The sequence below is a fragment of the Rhinatrema bivittatum genome, chromosome 2, assembly GCF_901001135.1.
Source record: "Rhinatrema bivittatum chromosome 2, aRhiBiv1.1, whole genome shotgun sequence".
NCBI lineage: Eukaryota > Metazoa > Chordata > Amphibia > Gymnophiona > Rhinatrematidae > Rhinatrema > Rhinatrema bivittatum.
The window spans coordinates 516,308,956-516,329,405 of record NC_042616.1 but is presented as its reverse complement, the minus strand read 5'-3'; the positions used below and the strand labels follow the sequence as shown (position 1 = coordinate 516,329,405).

Below are 20,450 nucleotides of genomic sequence, written 5' to 3'. Positions count from 1 at the left end.
CCCCTTGGCCACTATATGCTCCCCCTCAGCCTCATCAGTCCCCCATGTTTTTCTTCTGTCTCCCCCACCAGTTTTTCTCCTCTCTCCTCTCTTCCCCCTTCTCCAGTCCCAGCAGTCCCCGTCCCCCCCCCCCACATTTTTCCCTTCTCTTCCCCTTCCCCCATCAGTTTCTCTTTTTCTCAGCAGTCTCCCACCAGTTTCTCTCCTCTCTTCCCCCTTCTCCAGTCCCAGCAGTCCCGTTTCCCCCCCCCCCACATTTTTCCCTTCTCTTCCCCCTCCCCATGAGTTTCTGTCTCCCCCCTCCCCATGAGTTTCTGTCTCCCCCAGCAGTCTCCCACCAGTTTCTCTCCTCTCTTCCCCCTTCTCCAGTCCCAGCAGTCCCGTTTCCCCCCCCCCCCACATTTTTCCCTTCTCTTCCCCCTCCCCATGAGTTTCTGTCTCCCCCCTCCCCATGAGTTTCTGTCTCCCCCAGCAGTCTCCCACCAGTTTCTCTCCTCTCTTCCCCCTTCTCCAGTCCCAGCAGTCCCACCCCCCCCCCCCCCCACATTTTTCCCTTCTCTTCCCCCTCCCCCATCAGTTTCTCTTTTTCCCATCCCCATCAGTCCCTCACCCGTTTCCCTCTTCTCCCCTGCCCCCAGTTCCACCAGTTTTTCTCTCCTCCCAGCTCTTTCAATTTTCTTTTCTCTTCTTTTCCCCTTAGAAGTGATTCACAGGGGAACACTTCTGGTATCTTTTATTACAACTAAGGATATTGGCTTGGTGATGAAATCATATTTCAGGAAATATCCAATAAATTTTCATGAAGCAGCAGTGAAAATATTTCCAGATTTAGCCCCAGCCACACAGGCCAGGCGTCGAGGTTTTTTAAACCTTAACAGTAAAAATTTTGTTTCCTTGTAAATGTTTCCTGTCAAAGGGTAATGAACGCTTTTGTTTTTTACGTCAGATCAGTTAAAAGAATTTATAGATGCCAGGAAAATTAATATCTTAACCCAATAAGATTGACATGGAGTGTTAATAATGTGTACCTTCTATCAGAGTTTATATGGTTATTCTTGTGTTGAACTTCCTTAAAAGATTTCATATCTCCTCCCTACTTCATATTCTGCTGGGAGTGGGAATTAATGGTTGAAGATTAATAATGAATACTTATGTGATTACTCCAACTTGTTTATTTGTTTTAAAAAAAAAATTATTTTTCCTGACAAGGATTAATGTAGTTAGGAGTAAAGGTTTGCTTATGACATTAAGAACCCACTGAATTTCTTTATAAGCAAATAATATTTTCGTTATGTATTGAAAATGTATAAATAATAGGGAAAAAGCCTATGAGGGGAGTCAGTTGGACCATTCAAAGATTGAAGGTAAAAGGAGCACTTGGGGAAAGAAAAGGCCACAGCAGAAACGTTAAATTAATTCTTTACGTCATTGTTTTCAGAGTAAGATGTTGGCGGAAATGTCCCATGCCAGAAATTGAATTAATAGTGATGATTCAGTGGAACTGAAACAAATTATGGTGAACCTGGAAGATGTTAATAGGGCAAATTGTCAAACTAAAGAGTAGCAAATCACCAGGACTAAACAGTTTACACCCAGAGATCTGAAAGAACTAAAATATGAATTTGCAGACCTATTATTAATAATTTGTGAACTATCATTAGAATGGTCTATTCTGCCTGAAGATTGGAGGTGGCCAGAGTAACATCAGTCTTTAAAAACGACTCCGGAGCAATCTGGGAACTGTAGACTGGTGAGCTTTGATGTCAGTGCCAGGAAAAATTGTAGAAACTATTCTAAAGAATAAAATTACAGAAGATATAGACATGGTTTAATGGGATACAATCAACAAGGATTTACCCAAGGGAAATCTTGCCTCACCAATCTGCTACATTTTTTTGAAGGGGTTAATAAGCATGTGGATAACGATGAGCCGGTGGATATAATGTATCTGGATTTTCAGAAGGCGTTTGATAAAGTCCCTCATGAGATTCCTCAGGAAATTAAAATATCACGGGATTGGAGGTAATGTCTTATTGTAGATTGCGAACTGGTTAAATGGTAAGATTCGGAGTAGGACATGATTCCCATTGTTAAGGAAGTTAGGAATTTGAGAGTCTTATTTGAATTGGAGCTTTCATGTAAAGTTCAAGTTAGAACTGTTGTATAAAAGTCCATTATTTAAGTTGCTAATATTTTAGAAGTTCAAACCATAATTGGAAGCAGGTGATTTTTGGACAGTCTTAACAATTGCTGATAATATCGTGATTAGATTATTGTAATTCCATCTATCTTGGCCTTCCTCGGTCTATGTTAAAAGCTCGTCAAATAATTTAAAACTGAGGCACATATTCTTCTGGGGGGGGCCACTCACTGTAAACATGTCTCTGATTTTTGTTTTCTCTAAACTTGCTGCTGGTGAAATGGAGAGCATGATATTAAATTTTATCAGTGATTCATACGGCACAAAGCAATGAAGCCCCGCATTTCAGTAGCTCATTATTAAAAATGTATCTGCCAGTGAGAAGTCTTCAATCTTTTGGGCAGGGCTCGTTGGATGTGCCTTCCAATTGGGTTGTAAGATTAACGGAGTCACAAGGCAGCCCGTTTATGGTAACTGGCCCAGTATTATAGAATGGAATCCCAGATGCTCTCCTGAAGGAAATATGCTTTGAAACATTTGAAAAGCTTTAAAAACACTTTTATTTAGGGAGGTGTTCAACTTGAGTTGCTATTAAAACCATATTAAAACATCTCAGGAGTGCTATTCAAGATAGTGAGCTGGTGATGGTCATAGTTTTAATTCTGTATTGAGTAGAGTATTGGTTATAATTTGTGTTACTTTGTAAGTATCTTTGTTTAATTATGAATGGTTTTATGTAAGCCATTTAGGATCTTGGATAGTGCAGCATAGAAAATTTTAAAATAAAATAAATAGGACTAAAGTGTCAGTTTTCTCAATGGAGAAACGTAAATAGTGGAGTGCCACAGGGATCTATACTGAGATCTTTTTTTTTTTTTAAACATATTTATAAATGATCTGAAAAAAGAAACAAGTGAGGTGATCAGATTTGCAGTTGACAAAAAATTATTCCAAGTTGTTAAAATCAGAAGCAAATTGTGAGAAATTCAGAATGACCTTGTGAGACTAGAAGACTGGGCTTCTCAATGAAAGATGACATTTAATGTGGACAAGTGCAAGATGATGCACATAGGGAAAAATAACCCACACTGTGGTTACAAGATGTTAGGTGTCATGGTGCGTAATACATTGAAATTGTCAGCTCAGTGTGCTGCGGCAGTCAAAACATCCAACACAATGTTAGGAATTATTAGGAAGGGAATGGAGACAGTCATATAATACCTCTGTATCCATCCATGGGTAACCTGGCCTGTATTCGTTCTTGGGGTAGCTTCTGCCAGATTCCACAACTGGGGAATTTTCTCCCAAGGGAAATTTGCTTGGCCAAACATTCAATCCCTTTTAAGAAATTGCCAAAGACCTTCTTCTTTCAGACCTGTGGAAGCATGCAGTGGTAGTTCTGTCTTGTGAAGCCTGGTTTAACTAATCTCTATGGGGAGAATTGAGAATCAGGAGAAGGGACTTAGGACTTAGAAGATTTAGAGGCAGTAACCAAATATTTTCTCAGGTGATTTAAACTGTTGAGTTTTTCTTTGAGCAGGAGGTTTCAGCTTTGTTAATTTTAAACAACTGAGTTCATTTTTTTAAATTAACTTGCTACTTTGCACTGTTTGTATTGGGACAGATTTTAAAAGCCCTGCTCATGTAAATCCGCCTGGATTTATGCGAGCAGGGCCTTGCGCGCCGGCGCGCCTATTTTCCATAGGCCTGCCAGCGCACGCAGAGCCCCAGGACTCGCGTAAGTCCCGGGTTTTTTGTCGGGGGCGGGGCTGATCGACGTGGCGTTTTGGGGGCGGGACGCGGCGTTTTGGGGGCGGGCCCGGGGGCATGGTTACAGACTGAAATAATAACTTCTCCCTCCGGGAGGCGTAAATCCGTGGACAAAGGTAGGGGGGGGGTTTAGATAGGGCCGGGGGGGTGGGTTAGGTAGAGGAAGGGAGGGGAAGGTGAGGGGAGGGCGAAAGAGAGTTCCCTCCGAGGCCGCTCCGATTCCGCGCCGGCTGCCCAAAATCGGCAGCCTTGCGCGCACCGATGTATCTACTAAAATCCAGCGTACTTTTGTTTGCGACTGGTGCGCCAACAAAAGTACGCGAACGCGCATTTTTAAAAAATCTACCCCATTGTGTTTTGTTATTTTTGCCTTTGATTGTATTAATTTGGTAATTTTTTAGAAAAATGTGAAGTAAATTATCTGAATCTGATTTTTTCAAATTTCTTTCGTACTTTTCCGAAATATTTACCCATCTAAATCCTATAGATTTCCAAATTGGATCAGGGTGGAAAAAAATTAAAAATGTGAAACTTGAACAGGGCTGAAATCTGCCTGGTTCAAGCTTGTCCCTCCTGGCAATAAAGAAAAATACCCCTGTGTGAAGACCATGGTGGTGGGACTCTGAGAAACCTGCTTAACAGATGGGCAGCTTCCCTTTCCTGATTCATTTAGCACTAGTGTGAGATTATCTTTTTTATTAGGACACTAACAAAAAGTGACTGGCGTTGCTCAGGATGTCTGGTCTATAACCGCTTGTGTGTTTGTGCCTGGGGGGGGGGAGGGGGGCATGTGCCTGTCTGTGTGCGTGTGTCCACTTGTGTGTGCGTGCCTGTGCCTGTGTGTGGGGGGGACCTGTGTGAGTGGGTGAATGTCTCTGCCTGTGTGTGAGTGTGTGGGAGACTGTATGTGTTCACGTAGGAAGCTGTGTGTGTTTGTTTACGTGCCTATGGGGGGGGCCTGTGTAGGTGGGTGAATGTCTCTGCCTGTGTGCATGTGTAAGTGTGGGAGGCTGTGTGTGTGTGTGTGTGTGTACATAGGAGTCTGTGTGTGTGTGTGTGGGGGAATCTATGTGGATGGGTGAGTCTCTGCCTGTGTGTGTGTGTGTGAATGAGAGGCTGTGTGTGTGTTTGCTTGCCTGTGTGTGTATGTGCAGTCAGGGCTTCGCAGACAGGGCATATTTCTTTGCACAATGTACCTTCCACTTCTCAACGCCACCTGGTGGCCACAGAAAGCTATGACAGTGTGTAGCCCATAGCATCTATCACAATAAATTCCATGAGGGTGAGACTTTTAGCTTTTACCTCCAATGTAGGAAAGTGCTGGGCGCCCAACACAGACTTTTTAACAAGGCAAATTTAACTCCAACCCTGGAGGTAGAGAAAATTCAATTTGCGAGTCAAGGGCTCATGAGAAATAAAAAAAAACTATTTTCCTCTGTATTACAAAGAGTTTGTCGTCCTACTTCATATCCTTCTGACACTTATTTACTGCTTGTGGTGGAGAAAAATAAATGTATATTGGCTTGATTAAAAAAAACAAAACAATTTTCTTATGGCTGCACGATTTAGATGCCCATAGCAAGGGTTGCTTAATATAATACACTTCAGCAACCTCAGCAAAATAACAAAAAAAAATCCTCCTGAAGAAGTGGAATAAATATTGATCACCCTTTGCAGTTGTGGGTGCCTGATGTACTTGAGCGCTGTGGAAGCACATTTCTCCACTAGCCCGCCCTTTTTTTATGCATTTAAATACTGCATCAGGTGCTCAGGGAATGTGGCTGCAAGCATGTTAGGAAAACAGGCACCCTGTGTGCTTCTTATTGTGTAGGTCCCTGTTTCAAAAACAATGTATAGAATGAAATCCAGAAAGAAAAATGACATGTTAGAAACATTACATTAACAAGATTTAGCCCTGCTGCTAGATGAATGTTCTTCAACAGAGGCCATGTCTCAGCTGAGAGCTGTAAAAACTCATTGCACTGGTTAAATCACAGTCATTAAAATAAGCCATTGGTGAAAAAAAAAAAAAAAAGACTGGCCCAGAGGAACATGGGCTCAATTCCCTGCTCAGGTCTTCTGCCCTCCCCCCCCTTAGCCAGGGCTGAGATGCTGCAGAGATAGCCCTTACAGTCCCTGGGGGGGGGGGGGGTCATAATCATTGCACAGTGGTGACACCTAGTGGGTAGATTTAGTGACCATAATTAGAGTTGTAATGACTGGGAGGGGAGAGGGCATCACTAGTCCGTTGAAAATGAAAGCTTCTAAAGGGCAGATCCTAGCTCTGGTTCTGATTCAGCTGGAAGCCTACAAAAGGAGGAGAAAGAAACTGCTGGATCCAAAAAAACCGACATGGTATGATTTGAATATGTCCCTTCTGTGCCTTCAGTGTCATATTTGCCCCAGAAACCAATCATTTTGTTTTGTTTATGTTTATCTGTTGAATGTAGAACTATGAATGTCATCTTGTAAACCGTAGTGATCTATACATGGAACGACGGTATATAAAATGTCTAAATAAATAAAAGAGCAGTGTAACAACCAACCAACTGACCTACTGACCGACACAATATTTAGATATATGAAATGATGGCTCAAAATTTCCCTGCCCACTCTTTGAAATTCACCCTGTTGACCGACCTGAGAATATACCATGCTGTGCGTCTAGTGCCAAGGGAAAGAGACGACCCACACTCGTCTAGAAATCCATTTAGAAAAGATTGCCTGGAGGGTTGTATTTGAAATTGTGTCCGGCAAGTAATTTCCTGGTGTAGGGCCTAGGCAGTGATTGGCACGCCCTGTATGTTTTAAAAACAGGTCTTAGAATTACTCTTTTTTTTATTTATTTTTTATCTTCTAGACTGCAACAAGTTTCAAAATGTACTTAGACAACTGGAATATTCAGACAGCTGCTTGGCTAAGGTGGTAAGAACCATAAAACGGTCAATAAGCCACGGGACAGCGATAGAGAGAGTTACAGTAACTCTCCTGCTTTCACCTTTGTGCCCTGTTCATCCATCTCTTTTTTTCTCTCTCAGGATCTACTCTTTCTTACTCTTTTTCTTTTTGTCTGTCTTGTTTTTTTTCTTTGATTTTTTTTTTCTCACAAATATTTCTATTAAATGTAGCAGTTTGTGGTAGATGAAGCATTTGGTAGATTTTTATATTTTTCAGTGTATCAACTTGCCAGTTTCTTGGCTCTGTTGCTTCCTCCTTGGATCTTATTCCTCAGTTTCCTTTCATTTTGTCATCATATACTTTTTTCTTCTATTTGTTTTAATTAAAGGGTGTATGTTCCCTTTTTTATTTTATTATGATTACCCTCTCTGTGTGTATAAAATTCTTTTCCAGAGCTCCCCTCATCGGTGACCTGTGCTGAACTTTTACTTTTACGAGTGCTGGTGTCATGCCTGTGTGGGACTCTGACGAGTGGCAGCCTGATTTACTTAGATGAGGGGCATGGTTCAGCAGGCGGAGCTCTTAAAACCTTTAAACGTGAATTTTCTTCAAGAATGAAATAAAAAATGGAACACTTTTTTGGGGGTGGGCAGGGGTGAGAAGAGGGAAACCCTAATGATTTTTGAAATAATTACAGACAAATATCACAACCACTCTTTCCTGCAAGCGCTGCTCTTTAAAATTTGTAAAACACTACAAATAATAAAACAAACTGTATTGTAGTTCCAACCTGTTCCTTTCCGCAGCCTGTGTTTCCTTTCCATGCAGCGTTTGCTATGACAGAATGCCGAGGTACCCTATCATTATGACCTTCTTGCTGTCAGCCCTGTGGCACGGCGTGTATCCTGGCTATTACTTCACATTCGCCACTGGTATTCCCATGGTGCTGGCATCCAGAACGGTATGTACTGTCCTCTCAGCCAGAACATGGACATGGTAGAAGCACAGAACCTCATTTTCTGATTGCAGGGTGATGTGGCTTTCTTTATAAAAACCCTTTTTGCTGTTGATCGCATTTCTCTTTTTATTTCTAATCTCTGCTGTCATGATAGTGGCCACAATTACAGCCTGGAAGCTTCTGGCCTGCCTTTTAAATGGAAGAATTATGATATTAGGGGGAAGGAAGGTGGCTTCCATAAAGTGTCTTTCTGGTATGTCACTTTTTAAAATGTAAAGCCTCTGGATGCTCACCTTCTAACTTGCGGCTCATACCTACATGTCCAGTTTACTAGTTCAAATCTTCTTTTTTTTTTTAATACACTGCTACTGCATAGAGCAAATAGAGCACAAAGCCCAGGATGTGTTCTTCCTCTAGCTGCTGTCATTAGGCAGACAGATGACATCAATAAGCAGTGTTTGTCCTCCTGTTTAATGACATCGAGTACGGAAAGAAGATCCGGGACACCTGGGAATTATGCTACATTTTCTTTTTACTGGGTTTAGTTTGTGTAAAAAGGGATTCTCACCAATAACATTTATTTATTTATTTATTTGTTTTTGTATACTGACATTCAGCCATAGCCATCACATCGGTTCACATACAACAATAATGATAAACAGTTAAAATGTGAAGAATAGAAATAATGGTGTTATACAAAATAATGGAGAGAATTAAAGTGGAAAGAAAAAAAGAGTAAAAGTAGAGTAAAATTTAATATATAATTAAATTAATTATGTTGGAAAAGCTTTTAGAAATAGTAAAGTTTTTTAATTTTTCTTAAAAGTATGAGTAGAAGATTCCAGTCTTATTTCAATAGGAAGGGAGTTCCACAATGTCGGAGCAGCAATTGAAAAAGCACGTTGTTCTGTTGAAGTAAGACGGGATATCTTAGTAGATGGTATTTCGAGGAGACCAGTGTTGGAGGATCATAAGGATCGCCTTGAGATTTGGAAAAATATTGTTGTATCCATCCAGTTTGTCTTATTATTATATAATATTTTGTGAATGAGAGACATATTACCTATTTACCACTGGTTTTGTGAATGAGAGACATATTACCTATTTACCACTGGTTACCTATTCTATAAAGAATAGGTAACCAGTGAATGAATCTTGAGTAACCTATAGGCAGCCCAGGAGTCTCATTTTGTACCCAATGGCTTTCATCAGCAGAGGAATATGTCAAATGAGAGCATCAGTCACAAGATGAGGATAAATGGGAAATTCAGCCTGACCTGATCAGATAAAATGCTAGAGAGATTATGTATCCCTTCTTGAGCTGCTCACCGTTGTACTGCATGTACAGTAAATGGTCAGTGTTGTAAGTATTGCTTTGTAAAAGCAGCAGCTGTTGCACAGAAATGTAAAGCCACAGCACGCACTGCTCGCTCAGAAAGCAAAGGCTGCCTGACAATGATCATCTCAGCGAGGTTTCATCCTGTTACATAGATTTATAGAGAATAAAGCCCAGTGCTGAGGGTGGACACTGTAAGCTCATTCACACACTGATTTTCAGCTTCAAGACCCATCGTTAAAAAAATAAAAAAATAGGTAACTGCTATGCCTGTCAATGTATTTCATAAAAGTGAACCGTATCCTACACGAAAAGTAACTACAATAAACGAAAATTATGCTGTGTAACCCAAAGAAGGTATGCATACCGTTGCCATGACAGATAAGTAATTCGCTCTGTTACTCAAAAAAAGTACCATCTCAAGCAGCTATAAACTTAACTTAATTATTGACTGTTGCTTCTTGTCAGAGGAGCACTGAGATGGGGCTTGGTGGTCAACGCTGATGTAAGTAAAGAGGCGCCGACCACATGGGAGACTCGGGCATCTGGCCTTGTCCAGACCAACGCGCCAAGAAAACTTAAGTGAAAAATGCACCTTCGCATAAACTGAGATCCCGTTGGCACCAAAATGCTTGTGCGTTTTTGCACAAGAAGGCACTTTTGTAGAAGGTGAATGTGTTTAACGTGTAACCAGGGCTTTTGGAGGGTGTGACCTGTGTAGCTGCACAGGGCGGAATGGACAAATGGGGGGCGCCACCGTTACTCTGCCAAATTATGGGGCCGACGCAATAAAGTGAGCTCAGCCTGGTGCATCGGTTTATGTGAGGTTGGGCGGGCGTTTCGGGCACACTAGACTAGCGCCCGACGCAGTAAGGAGATCAGCGCATCCTAAGAAATGCGTACCCGATAGTGCCCGTCAAATGTACGTTCCATGTAGATGAGGGCATTGGCTATTACCGCCCCCCCCATGCCAGGAAAGCACTGAGTACTCACCGCACGCTTTTTAACGTGGCAAATGTAACTCTAGCCTTGGAGGTGGAGTAAAGTAAACTCACAGTTAAGGGCTCCTGAATAAAATTTAAAAAATAGGTTCTCTGTGTTGCGATAAGCGTTGGCCTCCTTAGGTATCGTTGAGACGCTTTGTTTTACTGCTTGCGGTAGAGAAAAATAAATGTATACTTTGACTTGATTAAAAGAAACCCACTTTTCTTATGGCCACACAATTTAGACGGCCATAGCAAGGGGCGCCTAATATTTTGCTGAGTTTGCTGAAGTGTTTTATAACAAAAAAGAAAAAGAAACGGGATGAAAACGGACGCTCCTATTGAGTGCCTGCTGCATTGGGCACCCAGTGCATTAAACCGTTAAGTGTTATGGATGCACAATTCTCCTTTACCGTGCCCTTTTTAATGCTGCCTCTCATTTAAATATTGCATCGGGCGCCCGGGGGATGTGGCTGCGCGCACGTGAAGACAACGGGCACTCGATACTAACGCCCATTTTCGGCGCACGTTTTACTGCATCAGCCCCTATGTAGGTAGGGTAAATGACAGAGTTGATTGGGGGGAGATAAAGGTGCTGAATAGAGGCTGGGAGTGCGAGATGGGGATGCTGTGCTGGAGTCACTACCACTACTGATGGAGGGAGGGGGGTGCATCAGTTCTCTGTTTTTGTGTAGGGTGCTGGTTAGCCTAGATCTGACCCTGCTTGTAAGCCCTGATGATGGATTGAAATGTTGCTGAATGAGGTGTCTGATAAAATATCTTACTGTTTTGCTATTTTGCACACTCAGGGGTAGATTTTTAAAAACGGCGCGTTCGCGTACTTTTGTTCGCGCTCCAGGCGCAAACAAAAGTACGCTGGATTTTAGTAGATACGCGCGTATCTGCTAAAATCCAGGATCGGCGCGCACAAGGCTGCTGATTTTGGGCAGCCGGTGCGCGCCGAGCCGCGCAGCCTGCCTCCGTTCCCTCCGAGGCCGCTCCGAAATCGGAGCGGCCTCGGAGGGAACTCTCTTTCGCCCTCCCCTCACCTTCCCCTCCCTTCCTCTACCTAACCCACCCCCCCGGCCCTATCTAAACCCCCCCCCTACCTTTGTCTGGGGATTTATGCCTCCCGGAGGAAGAAGTAAATCCCCGCGCGCCAGCGGGCCGCTGGCACGCTGAGACGCAACCCAGGGTGCGGTTCCGGAGGGCGTGGCCACGCCCCGGACCGCCCCAGGCCGAAACCACGCCCCCGGGCCCGCCCCTGAAACGCTGCGTCCCGCCCCCAAAACGCCGCGTCGATCGGCCCCGCCCCCGACACGCCCCCGACAAAAACCCCCGGGACTTACGCGAGTCCCGGGGCTCTGCGCACGCCGGCAGGCCTATGGAAAATAGGCGCGCCGGTGTGCAAGGCCCTGCTCGCGTAAATCCGGGCGGATTTACGCGAGCAGGGCTTTTAAAATCCGCCCCTCAGGTTTTCTTCTTATGTTAAACCTATGCTTTGGTCTAGCATTAACCTTTTTATGTTTTTTCAAATGCTGCTGCCTCCTGCTTTTTTGGGCTTCCTGCTGTCAGAACCAAGACTGGGTTCTGGTGCCATGAGCTTTCATTTGCAACTACCTGAGGATATTTTCCCTGTTATATATCCCTCCCCCTCAGCACACCTAGTCTGGTCACTACATTGACAGTCCTCAGCCAGAGAACATGCATCAGAACTTGGCAATCCTGGGCCCTAGATCTGGCTGCTGATTGTTGTCACTGAGTAATGACTACTTCTCTTCCTCCTGCCCCACCTGGGCTGTGCCTCTGCTGACCGGAGGGGGGGGGGGGAACCTGAGCTGGGTATAAACTAGCATTAACCCTTCTAGAACCAATTTAATTGGCTCAGTTGACTTTTTTTCACATTGTGTTTACAAAACTTAACTTAGAATGATACTTTTGTAATAATTGTCCATTGTTTTGATAGAGACTGAGACGAGAAAGCAATGCAGTTTTCACACACAATGCATATATTTTTTGTGATATGTGGTTTGATTCATTTAAAACAAAACAAAAAACCATTTGGCTTCCAGAGCATAGCAGATACACACTGTAGTGCTGGGTATATCCCTGTGTCACCTGTCTTTTTATAATCAGTTTAGGCAGGCTTGCACATATGTGACCAAAGCCATGGGATGATCGCTGGGCAAAGGAGCAGGGCAAAACAGGGGTGAGCACCAGAGGCAGAAAAGCAATGACTGCTAAGGGTTTTTGCACAGTCAGGTAATAAATCATTCTGTTTTTCCAAATTGTAGATGAGGAGCAATTTTAGACATTATTTTGTTTCTTCAAAGACCTGCAAACTTCTGTATGACATCTTCACGTGGATGCTCACACAACTCGCTGTTGTGTATACTGCTGCTCCTTTTGTCATGCTTGCATTGGGGCCAACAATCAAGCTGTACAAGTAAGTTACTACTTTAAAAAAAAAATTGAGCTTTTCTTATTAAACTCTAAATAATAAAGTAAAAAAAAAAAGGAAGGCCATCACCCATCACCTCCAGCTTTTTGATTTTGCCTTCTGTTCCCTCACATCCTCTATCGTAGAGGAAAGTACTGTGGTAGTGCAGTGGGGCCTAGAGCACAGCTTGCGGCTTTCCCATGTTTGCATCGGGGTGCTGCCCGCTTTGCCTGGATGCAAGGAGGTGTCCTTCCAAGAGCAAGGTTTGTTGCCCCGTTTTCCTTTGGGGTATCCCAAGTGCTACTTCAGCAGCACTTCTGGCTCCGGAGAGCCGGAAGCCCCAGGAGCTGGAGGCAGCAGGTAAACTCGAGTCTTTGGCCTAGTGGAGAGAAAGAGCCCTAGAAGCATGCCATTGGGTGGGAGCAAGGGAAGATCCCTTTCTAGTCATCCTCTCCTGCACATCCTTCCTTCCCCGCTGACAGCTGCCTTGCACAGTCTCTGGAATTTCAGGGGATGGGTTTTGGGTTTTTTCCCCCACTAGGGTATCATCTTAGACTAAGCACAGCTGCTGCATCCCCTGGTGAAGAAGGGAGTATACCCCTCCCATCGGAGCCTTGTCCAGGGTTGTGTGTTTCCCCCCCCCCCCCCTTCACTAGTAAGAGCAATACTTAGCTCAGCCTCAGCCATCCAAGCCTGGGTTGTGCATGCCGCTTCAGCAGCATTCCCAGCCCTTTCACTCTAATCCTGAATTTTTTTTGTCCCTAAAGCATTTGGGGCCATGCAGCCAGATTGCTGGGTTAGTTGACATATGCCTTACTTAAAAAAAAAAAAAAAAAAAGTACAACAAATCTTCATATAGTAACATAGTAATGACTAGGGATGTGCATTCGTTTCCTATACAAGCATGTAATATGAAACGAATTAAACGAATGAAACAAATGCACATCCCTAGTAATGACAGTAGAAAAGGACCAAATGGTCTATCCAGTCTGGCCAGCAAGTTTCTTATGGTAATATCTGCTGCGTCGTGCAGGTTACCCCCAAGTTTCTCTTAAGGGTAGTCCATGCAATTACCCCCAAGCCTTATGATAAGGGTAGCAATGTTTACATCAATACAAAAAAAATACCCAGTAATAAATTTCAATTTGATTCTTCTTATCTCATATTCATTTTTTTTTTAAATGCACAAAATTAATAATATAAATATATACCAGGTACTCAAAAAGAGTTTTTTAAAAATAACATTTATAGAATCTAAATTTTAATATGGAGGAAAAAGACTTCAAATGCCAGTTCTCAGGCATACCTCCTTGTGAGCTGGTAAAGTGCAAAATCACGAGTCATAAAAAAAACCCTCCAGAGTAAAATATAGAAGCAAGCTTCTTAATAAATGTGAGTGCGGAAATTTTTTTTTTGTTTTTTAAATGTCCCAAGACAATCATGACTCCTTATCTATTGTTACTTCTAGCATTTAGAATAATATAACAGTGGTGATGTATGTGTGCATTTTAATTTATGAAAAGAGAATTTTTCAAAAAGATCATATGCCCTGATATTTACAGCTGCTCTGGCAACTGCTTGTCCTTGTCACCTTTAAAAGAGCACAACCACCCGCCCAGTCGCAGCCCCTGCTGTCTCCACGTACTGGCACTTGGGCCGGTGCAAAGTGAAAAATGTTGAGCGAGAGAGAGAGGATGATTTGGTTATATTGAAGGGCTGCACTGCCTTATGTATTGTTCCTTCCAGTATTTAGAATAATATGATAGTGGTGATGTATGTGTGCATTTTAATTTCTGAAAATAATTTTTCAGAAAGATCAAATGCCCTGATTGTTTTTACAGCTGCTTTGGCAGCTGCTCGGTCTTACTTTGTTGACCATGTCTCCGCACCCAGATAAGTTTGATCTCACACACACCCTCTCCCTCTTTATTCTTGCTGTCTTTAATATGAATAACTTTTGGCCATTTTTGTGGGAGAAACTAAAATTAAAATGGAATTGTTGCTTGTTAGTAAAACTGCGCTCTTTTGTGTTTTGTTTTGTTTTTTTGTTTTTGCTTTCCAGATCAATGTATTTTCATTTTCACGTCCTAAGTATCCTTGCATTGTTGCTCCTACCAATGAAACCTCAACATAGTATTCAAAGGCGTGCTCAGACTACGACCACGAGGAACTGCGTTAATAACAAGAAGAAAAAGTGATGCCTTAAGAAGACAGTACTAGAAAAATGGAACGCATACTGCATGAGAGACAGCAGCACTTGAATGAGAATATTGAAAAATCCAAATACCTATGACAAATTGCACTGATTTATTGACCCATGACAAAAAAAAAAAGTGCTTGGCAGCCATGGGGACCTGGTTGGGGATTGGGGTCAGTTGTTTTCAGTTTTATAAATACAGGAAGTATTTTATATGAAGTGTTTTGTGTGTATTTAAATATTTTCCTGTAATTTGTCTTTTTGATATTGTAGAACAGCTTTTTGAGGTGGAGGAGACAGGGCTAGGGTGCCAGAGCCTGTTCTCTTACTGAAGTGATGAAGGCCTTACCTTTCCTCTGGGCTTGATTGGCAGTAGGGTCTGGCACTGAATGACAAAAGTCTTGGTAAGGGAGGCTGATTTGGCCTTGGGTCCAGCATTAACTCAGTATGTCCCAGGGTCTTATTTAGAGGACAGCTTCTTAAAACTTTGGGACATAATGAGTTAACAAAGTAGTGAAGCAGCTTACAGAGAATCTGTATATTTCTCCTCTATTTGTCTGGGGTTCCCAGAGCACCATGGTGTCAGGGACAACATTGGCTTCATTCAGAAGCAGAGAGAAACTGCTGATTGGTTAAAGTGATACCTGCAGGTTAGGGCTGATTCATGGTTACATGATCTCATTCGTTTTTTTGGAGGATCTCTTGTTTCTTATAGCAGACTTGGAATAGTATCACACACGGTTTTATGTAGATACCTCTGGGATAAAAAAAATGGGTTGTTATAAGTGAGAATTTGTTAAAAAAAAAAAAAAAGGGGGGGGAGGGGTTTGCTATAAAACCAGAGCTTAATTTGTAGACAAACGAGGGGTGGGGGGGTATAGAGGCAGAGTGGTGGGAATGGTGCCAGGGCACGTGGTGACCTGTGTGGGGAAGGGCAGGACCAGGGCTGGTTGTGAACTCTTTCTCCCGCTCATAAATATGTCACACACACTCACACGTATAATATGTGAATATACCACGCTCTTCCTCTCATCTCACTGATCCTTCATCCCTAGCCCCCTACCAGTGCTCACCCCCAGCCGTTCTTTGCCTACCAGTGCTCAGTAAGCACTGGTGGGTGAAGGCCAACGGGGAGGGGACTGAACACTGTTGGGGACTGGGATGGAGGGACACTGAGGTAAGGAAGAGGAGGGTATAGAGAATGGGGCCTTTTCTCTCTCTACTATACTCCTGCTCCTCTCTGCCCCTGGTGATCCTGATTTTCCATCCCAAGCCCCCACCCCCTATGATTCCTTCAGCTGTCCTCATCTCCCCCCAGTGGTCATAGAGCCAAGTCTCACCCCCCCAATTCCTAGTGATTCTCGAGCCGCCCTCACCCTGATGGTCACTAATTCCCCCTTTCTGGAAAATTATCCTCTCCAGCAACTCTGCTCCTCTCCCTCCTTGGCCAGTAAGGCGCAGGCCTACTCTTTGAATTGGACTTAGCTGGCTGTCATCTGGCTTGGGGGTGGGGGAAGACTGGCCTGCACTATCTGCTCTCCTCAGATAGGGTAGAGGGGGGTCTGGAATTCAAAAGTGCATCCTGCTCTTTGCCCTTTCGGGGGAGAGGTAAGGGAGCAGCATCACTCACGTTTCCCTCCCCCCCCCCCCAGCACATACCCTTCTATCCCATCCCCTCCCCCCTCATTAACTCTTTTTATGCCCCCACTCAAAATATCATCACCCCTCACAGTCCTCCTGATCCCCTCACTCACACCCCACAGCTTTGCTCCCCTCATTCGCTCTTCCTTCGCACAGCCCCACAAATCCCCTCCTTTGCCCTACCCTCCCTCCAATCCCCTTCAGTCACTCTTGCCCCCCCCCCCACCCCACATCTCCTCACTCTCTTGCCCTTCTGCCACCCTCACTCCGTTTTCCTTTGATTTCTTTATTCACTCTCCCACGACCCCCACCATCACCAACCCCCCATCTCTTTTCTTGCTCCTTCCTTCTCTCCCTCCTAGTAATGGTCACCAGTGGCGGAGGCAGCATGGCCCTAAGCAGCAATCTGGCCAGGAAAACGACAGACCCCAGTAGCGGCAGCAGAAGCAGGTGGGGCTGACCAGGCATTCATCTCACGTCTCTGACCTGGGCCATTATCTCTCGGGGCCTCCTCAGTTGTTCCAGGAAGTTGCACAAAATTCAAGGCCACGAGACGTCCCCCCATCTCAGGGTCAGCGGCTCCAACACACTGTGCCCTGCTTTCTCTGGGACCTGAGGTCGCCCCTCACGAGCTGTGCTCCGTTTCTGCAGGGGGAGCTGGAACTGATTTTTACACCGCTGGCTCAACTGCAGTTTCTTGGGTTCCAGACAAAAGGTGACAGAACGCCATTCCGGGTTGTTCCACCAGAAACAGACAAAAAAAAAAAAAGGGGGTTGAATCAGCACCAGACATTGTAGTGCCAGTCATTAAGGCCAGGACTGAAGCATTGATTACTGGCACCTGTTGCTGATGAGTTTCAGACCGAGTGCTAATTCAACCCCTTTTTTTTTTTTGTGTCGTTCTTTGCTCGGCATTTTCTGCTTCCGTAACACCCCTTTGCCCTCCTGTTCCCTGTAGAGCGGGAAGGGGCTGATTAAGGAGCTGAGTGGCTCATGTGTCTTCCCTGCAGGTTGCCTGATGGGGAGGGACTTGAGCAGAACATCATCCCTGCTGCTCTGCCTCTTTTATGTCTGAAAAGAAATGCAGGAGCTGTGTTACACTCCCTTCTCCTACCAGTTTAAGACCTGTATGAAACAGAACCTCTTTAATCAGAACACATTTAAAAAAAAAAAATTTTTAAATGCTGAGGATTTTTTTTTTTTTTTTTTTAAATTGGGGATGGGCAGGTTGTTAAACTTTTCTAGCCGATAGGGAAGTGTTGTGTCCTATGAGGCTGGCACTAAAGACGTTCTATAACCCTTCGCAGTTGCATGTGCTGTGGCTTTTGTGTGTTTTGGAGGATGGAAACCGTCAGAACTCGCCATAAGCAGGCTAAAACTGATTTGGGAAGCAATAGTGCTTTAAAGTTACGCTGGCAGTTATTCCATCTTATCTGACATAACAGAGATGTGCAAATCTTGTAAAACTCTGCAAAATTCTGTTGAAATGAAATTTAATTTGAAAATTCAACCAGCGTATCGGGTTTCGATGAGTCTGCTGGCAGCATCCACCGGTTCAAAAGTTTGTCCGATGCAATCAGTCATAACCAAGCTTATGAAATCATGAACCTGCCTTCAGGAAGTGTTTGGGGGTTTTCTCGTGAGAAGCGGTTGAGAGCATGCTAGTGAAAGTCTGTAATAAGACGGGACGGGGGGGGGGAATTTGATTTTATAGTTTGTGTACCCATTTGTTGTGGGTGGGCTTGTGTGTGGGGGGGAGGGTTTTCATTCCAGTTTCTATGGTATAATGAGGTAAGGGCAGCAATCACGATTTTACTAGCTTGGCTCTACTGCCATGCAAGCACCACCTTGTCCAGCCACCAGGGCCGGTGCAAGGGTATTGGGCGCCCTAGGTGACCCTTGCGTTGCTGCTCCGGCCCCCCCCCCCCCCCGGTCACGCCCCCTCCCCGGTCGCGCCCCTACCTGTTTTGGCACCGAGACCCTGAGAATCACACAGTCTCTATTTCTCTTTGCCGCGAGCGGGATAGGCCCTGCTTGCGGCACTACATGGCTGCTCTTCGGCGCCCTAGGCGACCGTCGAAGTTCGCCTAATGGACATGCCAGCCACCGGTAGTTGTATCCCGTGGTGATGGCCGGGGATGTACTGCATGGTCTGTAAAGATGTGGTCAGCTGGGGCGAGCTACGTGCTCAGTCCAGAACTAGCCATGCTGATGCTGCATTTCCACATCAGTCAGCCCACCGGCACTCCCTATTGCATTGCCTTCTCTTCACTCCAGTCCTGCTGTTGCACGGCAGAGACTCTCTGACAGAGCATGAGGTCTACAAGCAGTGACGCAGCCTGTGGTGGCAGCAGGCAGGTCTAGTGCAGCATGTTAGTAACATCTGTTGGTGCGGTACACAGACATACTGCTAGCTGCACTGCCACATCTGTTAGACTTTTGGTAGTGGCACCACCGGCATCGTGCACGCTCTCTCTCGTATCAGTGCATGATGCTGGTGGTGCCAGGAGTGGGACTTTTTTTTTTTTTCTGTTGGCGATAGTGAATCATTTGTGTCTGTTATGTCACCAATGATGATGATATTCTCTTTCTCACTATCAGCAGTTCCTATTTACTAAAAGTAAAGGTTGGGAAGCCCAGCTAGTACGCTGAACAATCACTTCCTTAATCCCGCACCCCTTGACTCCCCCACTCTCCCCTCATCGCTGTCCCTTTGAACTTCTCCAGCTCTCCAATGATTTTTTTTTTTTTTTCATATTAGTTGGCTTGTCCTTCACCAGGCCTGCTGCTACGAGAGAGAATTTGTTTCGTAGTGTTCGGGTAGGTCAAACCCAACAAGTGGGTTATGCACCTCTGCCAGCAGATGGAGACAGAGCAAAATCTGATGTCACGGCCATATAGTCCTGCCCCGACATCAGCCTGCCAGTATTCTCCATCTCCAGCAGATGGTAGACATGCATTTCCCTTTGGGGGATTGCCTGTGAGTAAAAAGAAAAAGAAAGAAGTTGGAAAAGACATATCTAGCACCACTTGCCTCCTGAGCTGATACCGTGTGGTCCCTCCCTCAGTAGAGAGTGCCTTCCGCCCGGTAGCCTTGACTAGCGTGGACTTAAATTCCAATTAGCAGTTGCAAGCCGAGAGTGGTTCGGCGGCGAAAACTTTAGCCCTCTCCCTCCTATAGCCAGGACCCGTTCCTGCTCTCAGCCAGGGAGGGCTGAGTTCAGGTAAAAGATTTTAACTTAAAAAAAAAAAAGAAAGCAACAGGAAGACAGCAGAAGAAGGGTCTATTTCCTTGGCGTTTGACTGTCCTCATGTCTGGGGAGTTCTGTGAGGTGATGAGAAAGTGTAGGCACGGAGGGTTGAGCAGCCATTTAGCTAGGCCCCACTTCCAGGCTTCTCCCATTTTGGCACACAGTAGGCCACAGGGTAGTTTCATGCGCCGTTTTTGCTGACAGGCCATCGGCGAGCATTTGCATTCTCTCTGTGCGTTAAGTTTGGGCAGTCTTTCTTCTGGATGCACATCTTGTGTGTCCAGCTTAGGCATCGGTACTGGGCGTCCAGTTTGGGTGCACTTGTATTCACGGGAAAGCTAGGCATGAGCCTTAAATGGGCTGTACACTTACAGCTTGGCGTCCGCTGCATAGAAACTTAAGCTCCTATCTTATCTGTGCTGCATGCCACATCAGGGCCATTCAGCTAGAGCTTTCTTTAAGCCTGTGTCAGCGCTGCCTGGATGCTCAGGGAAATTTGCCTCCTTCCGATTTTGCTAACGATGGTCCATCTCCTCTGTCTGAGGGGAGTGAGTCCGAGGGAGATACTGCGGGGGTGTTCCCTCCCCTGATTGGTCCACAGGTCGCGTCCTCGGAGGAAACTGGCTAGCAGGATGTCAGGTTCAGGCCTGTGGGGGCCTTGATTGAATGGCACCATCCTCCTTTTCCTGGGTGGAATTCTTCCAGGGATTGCAGATATTTCTACAGGGTCAGTATTCTGAAGTGGCAGTTCCTAGTAAGGTAGGTCCGTGTGCTTTGAGTGCTCCTCCGTCTGTTTCCATGGTCAAGTGCCATGGCGCAGTGCAGTCTGATAGAGC

The 20,450-nt window shown here is 44.8% G+C and overlaps 1 protein-coding gene across 4 annotated transcripts in view; it reads left to right on the top strand.

Annotated features, from left to right (window-relative positions):
• The window catches only part of MBOAT1 (membrane bound O-acyltransferase domain containing 1), a 286,231-nt gene extending 270,743 nt beyond the window's left edge, over positions 1–15,488 (top strand). For 2 of the 4 annotated variants that reach the window (XM_029590751.1, XM_029590750.1), the window contains 4 exons: positions 6,771–6,835; positions 7,637–7,769; positions 12,380–12,531; positions 14,588–15,488. In XM_029590751.1, coding sequence (XP_029446611.1) covers positions 6,771–6,835; positions 7,637–7,769; positions 12,380–12,531; positions 14,588–14,723 — 486 coding nt within the window. In that variant the 3' untranslated portion in view covers positions 14,724–15,488. The remainder of the gene's footprint in view (positions 1–6,770; positions 6,836–7,636; positions 7,770–12,379; positions 12,532–14,587) is intronic. The other 2 variants (XM_029590752.1, XM_029590749.1) reach the window with 2 other exon arrangements.
• The last annotated feature ends 4,962 nt before the right edge of the window (positions 15,489–20,450 follow it).